Source organism: Marmota flaviventris, chromosome 1, assembly GCF_047511675.1.
Source record: "Marmota flaviventris isolate mMarFla1 chromosome 1, mMarFla1.hap1, whole genome shotgun sequence".
Taxonomy (NCBI): domain Eukaryota; kingdom Metazoa; phylum Chordata; class Mammalia; order Rodentia; family Sciuridae; genus Marmota; species Marmota flaviventris.
Window position 1 is genome coordinate 82,414,122 of NC_092498.1, and position 18,186 is coordinate 82,432,307.

The 18,186-nt window shown below is 32.6% G+C and overlaps 1 protein-coding gene across 3 annotated transcripts in view; it reads right to left on the reverse strand.

Annotated features, from left to right (window-relative positions):
* Nucleotides 1–1,647: 1,647 nt before the first annotated feature.
* Hycc1 (hyccin PI4KA lipid kinase complex subunit 1) overlaps nt 1,648–18,186 on the reverse strand; it is a 72,567-nt gene continuing 56,028 nt past the window's right edge. The window contains exons 11-12 of one of the 3 annotated variants that reach the window (XM_071613733.1): nt 7,357–7,652; nt 6,463–6,539 (exon numbers count right to left, since the gene is read on the reverse strand). In XM_071613733.1, the coding sequence (XP_071469834.1) occupies nt 7,384–7,652 (269 nt within the window). In that variant the 3' untranslated portion in view covers nt 6,463–6,539; nt 7,357–7,383. Of the gene's footprint in view, nt 7,653–18,186 lie in introns of all 3 variants that reach the window. The other 2 variants (XM_027932702.2, XM_071613729.1) reach the window with 2 other exon arrangements.

Sequence of the window (18,186 nt, forward strand, 5' to 3'; positions counted from 1 at the left end):
CTCTCTTTCTCTCTTTTTTCTATTACAAGCAATGCACAATGACTACCTTGCATGCTTATGTTTATATATTAAGCTAAATTTTATGCAGAATATGGAAAATGGAATAAACATAGGAGAGTAGGATTGCTAGGTCAGAGGGTATATGATGCATTTTAAAGACTGATAGATCCTGCCTGCTGAATTGCCCAGTAATTCAGTTTGTACCAATTTGCAGTCCTAACTGTCTCAAAGTAATGACTTCTTCCATACTTATACTAATACTAGTATCAGCCTTTTTCATCTTTATCAATCTAACAGATTAAAAAAAGCATATTTAAATTTGATTTTACCATATCTTTAGTATCAGAATCACCAGAATTCGGTTTACCATGGAAATAATTATCTCAAGTTTTACAAAACATATCATAATTTCATTTTAGGAACTTTTATTTTATTTTAAAACTTAGCCCTATAAAAAGACTAGATGAATGAATTTCACTAGGTAGCACTTACTTAGCATTTTCTTTTACAAAGTGATATAAAAGTGAGAGTTCTAAGACCTATGTTCGAAGTCTGGCTTTACCATTCATCAATGAGATGTCCTTGGGCAAGTCACCTACCCATTCTTTTTTAATATTTACATCTTTTTAGTTGTAGATGGACAAAATACCTTCATTTTATTTATTTTTATGTGGTGCTAAGGATCAAATGCAGTGCCTCACACATGCTAAGCAAGTGCTCTACCCCTGAGCTATAATCTCAGCCACCCCACCTACCCTTTTGAGAGCTTCAGTTTCCTCTTTTGTGAAATGGGGCTTCCACTCATAAAATGATTGTTTTGAGTAAGAAATGAGGTAATCATCTTAGTTACAAATATTAGCTGTTACTACTGCCACATTAATAATGCAAGGGAAATTATCAAATAACTAAAATTGTAATCTTTCTTCGTAATTATAAGTATGTTGATGTTAACAAGTCAGATTCTATTAGGTGAGTCAACTATTTAGTCATATATCATAGGCTACCACACTGCCCATGAAATTGGATTCTGGCTCTGGTTCTCTACAAGTCCTCCCCTAAAAGCAGCTCAGGAAATCTTTCCTAAAGTACTTAGTTCCTTATATGAAATGGAATTATCCAAATACACAGTTAATTATACACCAGAATTTTTTGCAAGTTTCTAAGAGGCTTTTGTTGTGAAGTACATACTTCATGTAATGCCTTTGAGATTTCCTAAAGCCAAAGAATGAAATTCTAAAATTTTACCCTAAAATAATACACTAAAGCTGGCATCAACCCAACTCAATCAGTGTCTAAAGTACCTAGCATAATTCCCTACATAATCTCTGTATTCAAAAGGTAAACTCATATTCAAATTACAAAAAAGAATAACCTAAACTTGCTTGTGCTTCTGGTATAACAAATAATCAACCATTGCCACATGACCCATGAAGCACTTCTTCTTTGGATAGATACTAATGGACTTCCTGCACTTCTCATCCCTAGGCCATGTCAAGCACAAAAGCAGGAATGAGATATCATTGTCCTCTGGCTTACCCCTACAGCTCTCAATGGCTCAACTCACCTAAGTCTTCCTCTTTTACTTTTTCCATATCATGATGTTTGAAAATTTATATATTTTTTAATGAATAAAATGATCTGGAAAAATATTTTTTCAGTTTTTATTTCAATAAAACAAGAGGCAACACTTGCTGTATAAAGTACTACATATGGAGAACATTTACACAAACATACAAAACTTAAAAAAAAAAACTAAACTCCAGTTTATTTCCATAGCCTTAAAAAGGTATAGAGCACATAAAAATATCCAGAATCATGTTTGTTCTTTAGGAATGTAAACTCCAGGAATACAATTAGAAACAGTTATGCTTGCTAGGAAGAGATCAGTATCACTACATGATTTGAAGTAAAGATGAAAAATATACTCTCAGGTCCTGATGACAAAAGCAACAATCTGTGAAATAGGATCTTGTGTTTTCCAGTAAAAGCTTCATATTCAGACACAGGTACTCTAGAATTCTACTATCAAAACACGAAAACATCAACAAAAGTGTTCACTGCCAGTCTCTTCAGACATGCACAAGTTATAAAGTACAGAAGACAACATATTTATACTCTCTGATGAAGAAGTTAACAATATTAAATGTAAGTCTGAATGAATCAAAGTATTAAGTACAATTCCACTAGAAACAAATCTAAAAGTACACTTTCATGCTAATTAAAGGACTACAGAGTTTTAAGTTTTCATTCAAAGATTGGGAAAACATTATTATACATTAATTTTTATCTACAATGTTTAATTTAAGTATCCATCCAATCATTTGTCTTTCTAAATGGGTTTTTAAAAATATATCCTCTAATTACATTATTCACTGTATATATTTCCTTGATGTGCTTTCCTTTAATATAGATTTATTGTGCCTATAGACTCAAATATTAAACTGCCTTATTTTAAGTACTTGTTTAAAATTAGGTGAGTGCCTTTTTTTCCTCCATAACTTAACAGTTTAAACTTTTTTTGTTTTATTTTTCCAAAATAGGCAAAAATCCCTTAAAACTGGGATTATGTTGATCTATTTTGGTTTAAAATATACATTTCCCCTTAAGTCAACTTTTTAAAAAAATGAGCAATATTTGCTGAACAGCTGCTTCACAATTGAAAAGAGCAATGAAATACATTGCTTTTTCAAAACAAACTTTAGTCATCATTGAAGGACTAAGAATTTCCACTCTACAAGTCTGCAAAACTTGTCTTAAAGAGTTCCACAGTGATATACAAAAGACTCCAGGGTGCTTTCCTGTGGCTTCAGGAAGAAAAAGAAAGACACCTGCCCTGGGTACTCTGGGATATTCCCTTGAAAAGTGTACTTTTTTTCTCTCCTGCTTGGATTCCAAGAGGCTTGTGCTCGGTCCAGTGTAGCCAGACCACTGCACCAGCTGGGTTTCAAGAGTGAGAGACTGAGTGATGTCAAGAATCTCTGGAGTTTTAAAATGTGCAGTGGAGCTGCATGTTTTGCTTAGATCCTTGGAACTGAGTGTGAGACCCCAGTTCTGTGTGGAATCCTTTTGGTTATTATTCTGGATACACAAGAGGTCTGTTAGCATCTTTATAGGAAAGTAACCTACCAAAGCTACCACCTTTCAAATTTGAAAGGTGAGTAGAAAAAGAGTAGTAAGCATAATAACAATTGTTGCCACAGTTAATATTATTCAATTTTCATAATTATTAGAAAAACTTTCAGGGTATATCCTTATTTGGAAATAGTATCAAAGGTATTACCAAAAAAAAATTTATTAACATGATTCCACACTGCAGAAAATCAGTTGGTACAAATCACTTGGAGCAAAAATTCAGAATCACTCATTCAATGAGTAAGCTTTCAGAAAAAAAAATTTTAAAAGTATATACACATGCAAATTTGTTGTGCATTGTTTAAAAGGATACCCTTTTGTACTTGAACTTGGAAGCATCTATAGCTGATTTCATTTGTGGTTAATAAAAATACTAAAAGTTACATTTGTATCACAAAAATTAATGAGAATCATTAGGAATTTAGAATTAGAAGACTTAAGAAGTCATGCATCAATGTTATTAAAAAGTTAATTAGTTGTCAAAAACAATGACAATTATAATGATCTACTATCTAGTATGTTTTGTCTACGGTTGTGAGGCCACTGAAAATCCAACATATTCGACAACTAATTTGTTTGAACTCTGATACTCTCTTTTCAAATACTAATGTGCATAAAGTCACTTGGGGATCCTGTTAAAATGATGATTTGATTCACTAGGTCTGGACCTGAAATTCTGCATTTTTAACAAGATGCCAGGTGACACCAATCCTACTTACTAGTCTTTGAACCACTTGAGTAGCAAAAGCCAAGAATAAAACCCAAATGAGGTTTCTTTACAGTACTACAACTTCAAGATTTGATCTTGCATTTGTGACAGATAATGTTTCTGCAAACTTATTCTGTTTTCTAAGCACCTCAAATTGCTTAAAAGGTCAGTCTTTAAAATTAGTTCTTAATGTTTTCAATACTGTTAGTAACTATGCCTAGGGGAAATTTTTTTGTTAAGGAGTTACAAAAAGACAATAGTAAGTTTACAGTGACATTTTACAAATATTTTACATTGTACACAGAATTACTATTAAAATTAATACAGTCAACTTTCACTGTCTGGTTTCCCTACAGTTTTTGACTATACTTCATGACAATCAATATTATTCCATTTTATTGCTGGAAGTAAAAATATCAAATACAGTTGTGTTAAACTACACTGTACTCAAGGATAATGGTTAAAAACTAATTCATGCCTTTTGAAGAATTAGGTTTAAACTGATAGGCAAAGAAGTTATAGTCAAGCTGTATTTGGAGTGTAAATGCTTTAGCACATTTCAACACATCGAGTTTTTCATGTGTTTGAGTTGTACAGAAGCAGGAAGAAGAGGAAAGCATTAGCATGCTCTCTTTGTGAGAAGAGACCAGAGCTAGGGACCATGAGGAAGGACACCACTGCATACAACAAGTAAAGCAGCTCAAGAGGTGGACAGCTTCCCAGGCCCTCTTCCCCAGTCACCTCCTTTAATCTGCAGCCCTTCTTCCTTTCTCTCACTCTAAATTAGTTCTTGCTTTACAGGGGACCTCAACCAGAGCTGAACTGACCACCACTAGAAAACAACAAAAATTTTTTATGTCCATCTAGAGGTCACCTAGTTCCCAATTGCTACCTAAAAAATTGTTCAGCTTCTACCTTTGTTGCCGTTCTTATTTTTGTCTTTTGATTGGGGGCAACTGAATTGACTCTTGTTTCTATATCATAACAAGAACATTGAAAACAGGCCTGTTCACAAACAAGAAACACATTTCACTCTTCATATTTTAAATTTAAGAATACAACCATAAGAAAACCAAAATTAGCTTACATGTAAATGTCCTTTGTTCATATTTCACTATCTTTATTTTTTTCATGTCATTTTACAGATGAAAAAATGTATCTAATTTCCTTCATTTGCAATTCAATATCACAGCGTCGATGCTGGTTTCTTGAGAATTGTGTTGCAAGATTTACAGTGATTTCCAGGATGTCTTCAGTGATGTGTGCTGTAAGTTAAAGGGATCCACACTAACTAGGATGTCCAAAGTCCAGAAGCAGGGTCAATCAGCTTTATGGCCTATCACACCTTCAAATTGACAAGAGATTTTTTCACCTGCCAAGTTCAGATCAAACACTTCAAACAACATTTTCTACCAGCAATCTGAGTTTTGACATAAAAATGTTCCAAACATACCAAGAGAAATGCCCCTACCCATCTCTGGAATCACATAATCATCTCAAAGTACTGAGTTGTCAGGCATTTTCCAGTGCTTTGAACAAACTGTTCTAATCTTCAAGATGATCTGGCGACAAATATTTCTTATCAGGCACTTTTCATACTCATCCCTTTTGTTTTCTCACATGCCTGCTTGTCAGCGTGGCTTGCTGAAAGACCAGCTGTGCAAATCGTGGACTTGCTCCTCTGCCCCATTCTTTATGACACAGTTCCCTTACATGAGACCCCCTTTGACTCTGAAGGGCAAACACAGTTACGAAAATAGGAGGCATTAAAAACCAACTCACAACCTCACATGAGATGTAACCAACTTGATCAGACAACCTGCCAAAACTTACTGTTACACTGACAATCTCAGGGCAACAGTAACAAATAAGATTAAAACAAAACAGAATCAAAAGAAAACAGGAATGGGCAGCGAGGTGGGGTGCGGGGAGAGACCAAATATCAAGAAATAACAAAATTGTATTTCAACTTACTGCAACCTAGACATTGTCTCCTTCATATAGTCAGGGGAGCCTTCAGAATTTAAGACATGGGGCTCCCATCAGGAATAGACCTGGGCATTTTCATAAAGAAGCAAGGTCGTATTTTAGGTGCACTGGTTATAGGAGAAAAACATTACAGATTAATCTGTGGACAGAGTAATGCTAATACTAGGAGGTCTCTGTGGACCTGCTTGATACTTCAGCGGAAGGTCAGTCCTTTCTGAAATGTAAGCGAGCCTTTCATCTTGGAGACTACAAGCAGAAAACCTATTGGCATCTGTCCCAGTCCCGAGACCCACGACAGAGGGTGGGTTATGCGGAACTGTGACCCCACTGACTTGTTCAAAGGATTTACTAAAAACAGTCGCAGCAGTCTTAGCCAAACTATGGCTACTAGGCTTAGGCAGGGACTGGCTGGTGGTTAAAGTTAGTCTCTTCAAAGAGAGAAGCTCAAGATTCTCACTTTGGGCTCTCTGAGTTTGTTTTCGAGCAAAGTGATCTTTGCAAGATTCCCCTGGAGTTTCTTTTTCTTTTCCTCCAGTTTTGCTTCCTCCTGACCGTCTCTGGTTCTTTCCTACACTTGTCTTGTTACTACAATTTTGACTACTGTTTGATAAACCCGACTGGCTGGTACTAGACGCAGCCCTGGAATAAAATCCCTCGTCAACTTCAGATATCTCCATCAGTTCTTCTTGACCTGTTAATTCTGTATTTCCTAAACAAAGAAATGACAAAGATTAATTAACATTAAGTATCTCAAGCAATTCTTTTAAAAAGATTAATACCAAATCAATTGATCATACTGAAATCAATTAAACTTCATCATAATTTCACAAAGCAACAGATTATAGAAAAAAAAATCAAAGGATAAATCAAAACAGCTATTCTATAAAAATGACAAAAAATAGTTTATTGGAATTAAATGACAGCTATTTAGAATGTATTAAACAAAAAGCATGCCATAACAATAACCCACTATGTTTTTAGAGAGAGTTCTCCTATTATGCATGCAAAAGATCAGAAACAATTAGAAAATTTACCACACATTAAAAGTAGGGGTAAATTCTCCCCAGTAGCAAAACAGTATAAAAGCAAAGCTCTTACATCAAGAAACATTAAAAAAAAAATAGTATTAGAATGTTTTAAAGTGCTTTTTTAGAAGGCTGAATTCTCCATTCCAGATTGTTTTATCAAATTAAAAAAATGACTATAAATATCACAAGCTCAAAACTTCTTAATATTCTATGTACATTGTCCTTCATATCAAATATGACAAAAATACAAAAATGGATAACTAATTTTAGATACCAAAACGCAACCAGAAAATTACTTTGGAAGCAATTTTCTGTCTCAGCTTTCATAACATTTTACTCAAGAGACAACATAGGTATTACCATTCCAAAGAGCATTAAGAGTCATTGAAAGAGTGTGATGCATAGGTCATGCAATTTGATTATTAGATGACATGCAAAAATTTTGTGACTGTGCAGCTGTTGTTTAACATGCATCAGTGTCCCTTTGCCTTGAGATACCTTGGAGTGCAGCTATAAAGTGCTCTGCTAAAACTGCACTCTGCCAGGTGAGTTTATTCCATCCTCCATCATTTTTCTTACAGATTTTTGTCTCCTGATCTCTGGCAAGCCTTTGCTCTCAGTTCTAGGATCTGTGGCTGTTTCCTGCACACCCTGCATATGCTGAGCATCAATCTCTCCTAGTGTTCTGCCTTTTTCCCCATTTCCGGTTCTCTCTCCGGACACATTTGTGACACTAATCTCAGGAATGACAAGGATGCCCAATTCAGTAGTATCATTATTGTTGTCAGGTTGCTCTAGAATTGAAGATGATAAGACAAAATAATGGCTGAAAACAAAACAAAATAAAAATGCAAAACAAGAAAAACAAAAGACCCAAAACAAAAACTGGACAACTGAATGTTATGAATTAAGCCAAATATTTACACCATAGAAATTTTCATAGTTTACAATACTCTGACAGCACCGGAGACAACAGGGTCATTTTCTTTAATTTTACAATGACAAAAAAATTCACAGAGCATCAGTTCATGTTCTGCATTTTTCACACAAATATTTTACATGGAATATGAAACAAATTGTTTGTAAATCAAAACAGAATTTCTATTGTTTTAAGATAATACTGTGACCACATGAACTTATGTCAAGCCTTAGGCAAATGCTCAAGAATGTACAAGCAAAACCCTAGCTCTTAACATCAGGAATGAAGCCACTTCGAAATTCTATTCTGTACCCTTAAAATTCTATTTTTTATTAGACTATACTGAGACTGATTTAATAAGCCATTTGGGAAAGTGATTTTTCATTTATGATACCATGGTTAGCAATGCCACAGATATAGTTTTTGTCTCACACACCCACCATAAACATGAATTTGGCTGTGAGAGAATTAAGCAGTCAGTTTCATCAGACTCATACTGATTCCATAAATTCAGGCCAGCTTGTTACACTTCACTACTATCCTGGAGAAAAATAAAAATTGATTTGAACAAAACAATTGGCTGTCAGTTCTTTCTTCTGAAAATAGCCATTATAATAGAAACAAAGGAACAAAACCCCTAACTAGTTAATATCTGTAGATGTGATTTTATTCTGTGTCTTAAATCACAAAGTCACAGTTCTATTCAAAGCTGTTAAGTAACTATCTAGCAAATGGAGGGGAAAATAACATAAAGAGATCTAGAATAGTCCAGTTCAAAACAACACAAGACTACATGAAACAATATATACTCATTAAAATTGTAGACACAAATCTGCCTGAGGAACATTACCTTCTATTTTCAAATATTTTTCACTAATGGTGCAAAAGGCTGAGAAACAGTATCAGGAAGTAAAGAACTTAGACTAGAGCCACACAGTTTCATTGCCTAAGTTTGCTGCATAGTGGTATCACTGGGGCATCTGTAAAAACTATGGATGCCTACCTCCTCCTACCCCTAGACATTCTGATTCACCATTAGTGTGAGGACCTGATATTAGGGGTCTTAAAAGCTACCAGGTGACTAATATGAAGAAAAGTTTGGGAAGCACTGCTCTGTTCTGATTCTTTCAAATTGGGAAAACTTAGAAGTTGATGTGGGGGTCCTGCACACTCTGCCCCACAGCAGTACGCACTCCTGGAAGTGTGCCCGACCCCCAGACCGGCCCTGAGCCTGTGAGCCAATGTGCTGCTTTGAGTAGTTCCCCTTAACTTAAGTGGCCTCACACACTTTCGACCAAAGAATCCGTAAATGAAATTTCAAGTTCCTAGATAGGCTAAAGACTGGGTGAAGCAGTAGTGGCCAGCTGCTCCTGGATGCCCTGTACTAAAGGTTTAATGAGACTAAAAAATCTAACCAAACCCATTTCCCATTGCTAACAGCTGTCTTCAAAGTCTTACTGAGGTAAATACCAGAGGTCACTGGAGCTGAGAGGAAAGTCACCATGGTGCTGTTGGGCAACAGCCAAGACTTGTCCATTTACTTTGTAGAATCCATTTCAGAAAAGACCATTAAAGGGACCTTCAGTCCCAAAAGAAAATCATAAATGGTTGGAAATTATACGGACAAAAAAAAAAAAGCTTACAAATATTAAAATGTAACAAAATTAAAAGACACACACAGGCAGCCTTATACAATAGAGAACACTAAATGGCACTAAATAGGTTTTTTATTGAGTATTCATATAGATTATTCAATGATATTCATGATATTCTCAAAACAATATGTTGGTGAGCCTCTGAGGTAGGCCGCTTGATTCCCATTTACAGAAAAGGAAACTGAAGTTCACATAAAGCTACACAACTATTCAGTGGGGAAGCTAAATTGTGAAATATTTTGACTTCAAATGTCCATTTTAATATACTAGAAATTCTAACTCCTCAATTCATTAGAGTCAATTTGAGTTAAATATCCTCTGACATCTCCCAATTATGTTTAAGTTATTTGCTTAGATTCCTGGTCATTTCATAGACAGCAAATTATTTTACTTTGGCTGAACACAGGGCTAGACCAAATAAATACTGAAAGAAAGTCGTAACTCCCAAAGTTAGGTTTTTTGTTTGTTTTGTTTTTTAGTTATGGGATATGGATATATATATATATATATATATATATATATATATATATATATGAATGAAAGTTAATAATGTAAATATGCTTCAATGGTGAAAATTTGCAAGAAAAACTAGAAAATGAAAAAATATTATATAAAGCAGCACTAGGCAATTGAATTATTAATCACATTTATCAGGATAGTGGTAAAGATCTTCAGTCTGAGGAGAAATTATACTTATATAGTTATAAATTATATACTTATAAATAATTATAATTTTTTTAGAAACATGAAATTAAATGGCATAGAGAAAAACGAGATCATATGTTTTCCTACAAGAACAAATCTTTGACTAACTGATGTATGCTAACAGTAAAAAATGGTGATAATGGGAGATTTTCTAAAACTGCTTATTAAAGTCATAAAAAGAAAAGCATGTAATTCTATACAGAACAAGAAATAACAGAAACATAATTCTCAGGAAAATTACACACTAAGAAAGGTACTTATGTAACACAAACAAACATTTGTTACTTGATCTTGCTCGTTAACTAATCTGGTGATTTCTTCCTGTATCCAACTCTGTGACCCGATCCCCCATCAGCCTCCACTTTCTTACTGGTCTCTTGGCTGTCCTCCAGGAGGAGAGTGCTATCCCCCAAGTGGCTCCTTAATTCCTCAGGTCTTTTCCCAGAACACTTTTCAGTGAAGCTTCCCTGGTCAACTCCACAAAAGTTTCAATATTATATTTGAAATGCCCTCTTTACCTATTTTGCTTCTTAGTATTTATTACTTTCTAATGTATAATTACTTATTGTTCTTGTTTACTAGATAGATTCTTTTCTTCTGGTCACCACTGCATACCTAATATTTGGAAAAGAAGCTTCTATATACTAGGCATTCAATGAATGTTTGATGAATTGAAAGAATCTCCTGTTATGAGGTGAAATTACTATTGGAGTAAATCAAGGTGGAAAAACATGCAGAAGACCCAAAAAGTGTAACCTAGGAATGCATTTTTTTCCCTTTTATCCAGTCAAGTAATATACAGATTATGCTAATGAGAATTTTTAGATGGCAAAAAAACAGCAAAGGCTCTTTGTTTTGGAAAAGTGAAGCAGCTATTTCTAAATATAAATTCTAGTAAAATGCATAGTAACATCAAAAAGATCTTTTAAAAAGTGTATAGTTGTTTTTAATGCTTTCCAAAACATAACATACATAACTAATAAGAGTAATTAATCATTTAAAAAATTATATAAATGATGTTTTAGGAGAAGATAAATACTAAAAAATAGAATTTGGTTTTCCCAGAACTTAAAAAATCTATACAAAAGGAGTCAGGGTTAATTCATATCTATAAAATGTTAATACTTAGATTTGATTTCCAATAATTTGAAAAGTTCAAAAAAGATCTAAAGAGAAATTTCTTAGAGAACTTTTATTTATGTAAACTCTATGAGTGTAAATTCTCTCTGTATTTGGAAAAGAATACTTTTAATAGACATTTCTAAATTGGTTCTCAAAAGCACTAAAAAATTTCTCCCTAAATGATTTCTTCTTCACTTTGAAAAAAAAAAAAGTGCAGCAGATGGGCAGAGTGGCACACACGTAATCCCAGTGATTTGGAGGCTGAGGCAGAAGATCTCAAGTTTGAGGTCAGCCTAAGCAATTTAGGGAGACTGTGTCTTAAAAACAAAGTAAAAATGACTGGAGATGTAGTGTTAGTGTTACAACACCCCTGGACTCAATCTCCAGTACTGAAATAAATAAGTAAATATCAAAATTAAAGTTTAAAAAGGGGATGTAGCATAATGTAGAGTTTTTGCCTACCATGCACAAGACCTGGGACTTAATCACTGGCATTGCAAACAAACAGAAACAAAAATTGCAAATATCATTAAAATTGATCATAAAAATTTATGATTCCTCTTAAATATTGAATTTTATAATCCCAAGTATCTATTCCATATGTCACTTGTGAAACAACCCCAGTTTTTGCTATTATAATTTATTGTATGGCTACCCTGTTTTATTAAAGATGACAATATTAATAAAGAAACACTTTGCATATTTATAGAATTTACACATCTTTGTGAGTCTAAAGAGACTGACTACGATATGAGTCACTTACAAACTTACTTATGAAAATAATAAAATAAGCCAAAGCTTTTATTATACTTATAATGTTTGTATAATACAACTTTTGACATAATTATGAAAAGTATTTCAGAATAAACTCCAAAAGAAAGTCATACACATACCTTTACAACTTATTACATAGACATTTTAAATGGCATAAGATGCCTGAACAAATTCATACTCTTCAACCCGGTCATTTTATAATTACAATTTATTCCATCCAATGGAAGAAAAATATCTACATTTAAATCTATAACACTGTTCCTTGCAGTGTTATTTGTAGATGTAAAAAATAGAAACAAATTATTTAATATATTAGGGACATGGATAAGTAACTGACAGAATATCAACTCAATGTGATATTATTTAGTCGTGAAAATAACTAAATTCACTAAGAAAACTTGAGGAAATGCTTGACAATATTAACTGGACAAAAGAAAAATATTAAAAATATTTAAATAGGGTGCAATTATGAAAAATTCATACACATATGGAAAAAAACTCTAAGCACTGGAATAAATGAATAACTCCTTACCCAGTTTACTATCATTTTATTACACTATATTTCAATAAGAAGGAACAAGTTACTTTTACCCTGTCATAAAATTTTTTATCATGCATTCACACAGCCATGCATTCAACTACAATTTATTGAACATCTAGATTGTGTCAGACATTGTTTTAGGTACTGTGGATACAATAGCCAATAAGACAGACAAAGACTTTGCCCTTGCTGCAATATAAGAACTAAGTAAACAAGAGAATTGAGACAGAAAGTGCAATGAAGAAAATAACCAGGATGGTGAGGAAGAAAGACTTTAGATGGGTGGTCTGGGAAAAACTCTCTGTAAAGGGATATTTAAGCTGAGATTTGAATGATGTAATGCTGGCTACATAATGATCTGCAGGAAAGTGCAATCTGACACAATTTCATAATCCAAATTTTAGCTCAAATATCCCAAATAACTAGATCAAGCACTTAAGAGAGAAATGATTTAGTATGTTAAAGGGATAGAAGAAAAGAGTCTAGTGGACCAGGGTGAAGTAGTCTTAAACAAGGTCAGAGTAGTAGGTCATAAATGTCATAATATAAAGGCTGGATTTCATTCTGAGTGAAATGGGCAATCATTGACAAGCACAAATATAAACTACTTGCATTTTTTATGAATAGAAATAATACTGTGTAACACAAAATATTGAGCATAAAATATACCCAAAGTTAGAAGAGATACATTGTAGCAATGTTCAACCTCAGCCAGTAATTTGCAAAGCAGATTAGAGAAAATGTAAACTGCCACAGAAAGAGTAAGTATCAAGAAGTTAAAGGGCTGCCCTCTGAGCAAGGATGGAAACAAAGACTTAGATACAGAAATCCTGCTCTTTAGGTAAGAAAAGATCAGCCTAGGGCACACAGAGAAAGTCTGGACCAGAATAATTTATTTAGACTCATTGGAGCTATTTCCAGTTTTCTCAAGTAAAAAACAGTCAAATATTTCACTTTTGTTGTGCACATAGAAAATGATAGAATTCTCCTTATTGAGGTGAATTCAAACACCCTCAATTACTTCTTTTGTCATCTTTATTAAGTCTCAAGTTAAAACACACATTCACACACACACACACACACACACTTTGAGAATTGCAGCATACAAACACTGCTGGCCCAGGTGAATGCTTTATGATTATTAAAAATCCTTTTGACTTGAGAGACCAATAACAGATAAGCAATACCTATTACAAAGCTATCTATAAAGCCTAATTTCTTCCTTGGTATGCAATGTGCAGCAAATGCTCATAAAAAAGTGAAGGGGCACAATATTCATTAATAAACAATAATTTCCTTAACTATAGCAAGAATTATATAAGGCCTCCTTAGTAAAAACGTAGAACACAGTAATTTACAAACCAGTGCTTTTGACTCATAAGACCAATAATTCTGAGCTGTCTTGCTGCTGTGCGGATTTTTTTTTAACTTTATTATATCTGGAAATAGAATAAGATTTTTTGTTCTCTTAAAAAATTGGATAACACAGAATTCTCTACAGTCTTTTCTCTCTTAAGCCTAATGTTCACATGTGTCAAATGTACCAACAACATAACATTTTAGCTCTTTAGCTACTATGTCCTTTTTTGTTGAATCATCTAACATTTCCTAATATTTTTCTTTGCTCTCCATGAATATAAAGTTTTCTATCAAAAATGCCAGTTCAGTCAGAAGGAAATTTTTGGCCCAAATGTTTTATCATCTATATTGGGAAAGGAAAATTTGTTCCTCAAATAGCATCTGAGAATGAAGAAATAGAGCTTCTCAAAAAACTGTCTTTTTTATAAAACTGCCATAAATTGTTTTATTTTCTAATTTTCCTTAAGTATAAATAATTTCTAAAATAAAGCATGTATATTATAAACTTCTAATTGAAGCTAAAGAAGTGATTCCAATAGCCACTTCTTAAAAGTATGCACTTTGGAGCAAAAGTAGGTTTTGTGACTTTTAATTTTAAAACCAATTTAATTAATTTAAAATAATTTTAAAACTTTTAAAATCATTACCATTTCTTTGTTTTCCAATGCTTTTGTTAACTCTAAGGAATTTTATTTCTCCTCAATTTAAGACTTTTCTCATAAAGTCATGATTCGCAAAATAAATATTCCATCTGAGGATTTATGACAGTCTGTTTTCTGCAGTATCTAGAAAGATGATCTTAATATTTTGAATATTTATAAATATTTATTTTAAAATATTTTACTGAAATATGTTTATAATTTTTCACACTTGTTTAATAGTTATAAATTAGTTTCATGCCTCAAAAATGTTATTATATTAAAAATTCATTAACATTTTCTATATCACTAACCAAATTTAAATAAATTATTTTCAAACATGAATTGTACTTTTTTTTATTGCTTATTTCCCCCTCATATAACAAATTAGTACTAAACCACTGAGAAAATAATAACACAGATTTCTTTCTTTTATAATCACAAATCTCTTAGTTACAATAATTTAACTTTATTTAAATGCTATGGCATTCATTAAATAGAAACAGTTTTACAAACCAAAAATGTAATAAAATTGTTGTAACAAGATGAAACTGCACTTTGTTTGGATTCAATATATGTAAACTGTATTTAGTTTGAGTTTTCATTTAAACATTTCATATGATTATATATTCTAAAATTCTCAGGATATTTATTTTATATTAATAATTAGAAGATTTAAAAGAGATAAGAGTTCTTGCCAGGTATGGTGGCACACACCTTAATCCCAGTGGCACAGGAGAATCACAAGTTCAAGGCTAGCCTCAGCAATTTAGGGAGAGCCTAAGCAAGTTAGCAAGACTCTGTCTCAAACTAAAAACAGGGTAGAGATGTGGCTCAATGGGTAAATGCCCCTGTTTTCAATCCCCAGTACCAAAGAAAGAGGGGTGAGGGATCGATCTTATTTTCAATTTACATTAAATACATTTTCTAGTAGATGGACACAAATTATTTTATTTATATGTGGTGCCTAGGATCAAACCCAGTGCCTCACATGTGCTAGGCAAGCACTCTGCCAACTGAGCCACAACCCCAGCCCTCAATTCTTTTTCACTACTTAAAATTTTATACTCTTAGATTTTTCAAGTCAAAATAATTTAAATACAATGTTATTAAAATAAACTACTTAACATATCTGAGGACCAAAAGTAGGACAAAATTCAAAGTATCTAGTTTGTAAGTATTATTTTTATTATTGCAACCTACCTGTTTGCAAAGGTATAACTATACATAAATGAGAAACACAAGTTCAATCTAATTCTATTTTGACATTAACTTGAGATTAGGTGAGGATAATAGGTATTAAAATAACATTTTTAAAATTCTGACTGCAATAGTGACTTAAGTGTTAAATAATAGAATTCTATATTTCAGGACTACAAAAATCATTAAGATGATTTTTATGATTTCATAACATATGTATACTTCTGTGCTTTATAGTACTCTTAAACTATACAAGTTTATCTCAAAGTATCCAATTTATTAAAGAGCTAATCTATCACAGAACTATTTGAACAGCAAAGTATTCAACAAAAACCACAGATACAATTACTGTGTAGGTAATAAAACTCATTATAGTTCTTAATTAACAATTGCCTTTATGTGGTGCTTTAAAGTATACTAAATACTTTCCACTTACTTCTCTCATCATCTCACAAATACACAAGTGGAAAGAATGGTAGGTAGTAAAAAAGATGGGGGTTTTACTGGTTAAGCCTTTTTAAAAATATTAGTTGGCAAAAATTAGGAGCACTCACTATTTGCAACCATAAATAAACCAGGGGACGTTAATAGAATGAATAAGTGGTATTTCAATAACTATTTTAAAAGAAAGAAAAAATGCTTATGTTGGAACAACAACAAGTATAGATAATTTTTTAAAAAGTAGAATAATGAGTCATATGGTGGGGGGACTCAGGGGAAGCAAACAAAAAATAGCAAGGAAATTTGCTCTGGAGGAGGGGCAGCAATGGAAATAAATAAAAATATATTGTATACTAGAATCAATGCTAGAGACCCACTCAGGTTCAAGAAAAGGGGCTCTTACAGCTACAGGGGTAGATGATGAAGATAGCTTTAGAAACAATATTTAAGAAAAACTATAAAATAAAGCTTAATTATAAAGAAATACTTTGTTTCCATTTTAGCTATTGTGTTTATTTTTAAAGGAAATATTTAAGCAAAATTGCCCCTTTTGATTAACTTTTTAAAAAATTACAAAAAATTAACATATTACTTCACTAAATTTTAGCTTATTTTTCTTAATGGAATTTTCATTTTGATTCTTGTTATTGTGATCATCATCTATTCATTTTTCTCTTCCTTTATTTAATACTTTTTGAAGTTTACTCTATTTTTAATCTTCCTGTAATTGTATTTTACTTTCCAATAATGACTTCTAGATAGCCCACAATTTGTAGATGGCTTGAAAAATCTAGGTTTGAAAAATAAACCTTTGCCTTGAATTATCTACCATCTAGACTGAATGAAAACTACCACTATGCAAATAAAGCTATTATTTATGAAGTTATATTCTTTAAAAGTCAAAAGCAATAACACATTCTAATTTTAGTTTCCAAACATATGCATTGACATGGATTTATAAAAATCAATATAATTTTTCAAAGAATTAAATACAATGTTTAAAAAATTTGAAACACACAAAATGTTAAGTTAAGCCATGTCAGTACAATGTTAAAATAATCAAGTGAAAAGTGGTGATAATCAGGTGAACATGCTATTAAATGTCAAATAATTCTCCAAAATAATACCTCTATTGAAACCAAACTTAAAAAAAAATTCCATTAAAATAAGGATGCACTGTCTGATCAAAATTTGAATTATAGGACCTTATGAATACACTCTAGTGTGGGATGTTGGTAGTGGAGAAGGCTACATGGGTCGGGGGCCAGAGTAGAGATGAGGATGCTCTGTACTTCCTACTCAGTTTTGCTGTGAACCTACAACTGCTCTTAAAAAAAAAATGAAGTCTATTAATGATAAAATAAAATACAGGGTCAAGCAAATAATAGAATGGGTCAGAATACAATTCTGAAACTTTGGGTTATTATTTAACAACAACAATAAAACAGCAGCAAGGGATGTATAGTCTGAAATGTGTGAAAATGTTAAGACTAAAGTAATTTTTTACCTTTCATTAGGATACTTTGCACTAAAACATAAACAGTGGATGGATGCGTGGAGCTTCAGAGAATCCTGAAATACATTCTAGAATAGTTAAAAAATCTTTTAAGATATAGTAATTAAAAATAACTTTTAAAACACCAGAATGTAATTTTTGGCTGTAAAGATAATTAAAATTTGTTTTCTGTTACTAAAAATAGAAAAGAATAAATGTGGCTTATTGTTACAATTAATGTATTTGTTGCTGTATAATAATTTCTGATGTCTAGTTTAATTGTGTATAATGATAAAAGGAAATGGAAAGGAAACAAGTGAAAAAAGAAAGTCCTGCTTGGCTTCTTCAGTGGCAGAGCCTCACTTTTTCCCTCTTCTACCCAGATACAAAGGAAAGAGGGGCAAGCAGAGAGATATGGGTGGAATGGGAAACATATTTATGGCTCCATAAATAAAAGAATCCTAAATGTGTTTTCAAAT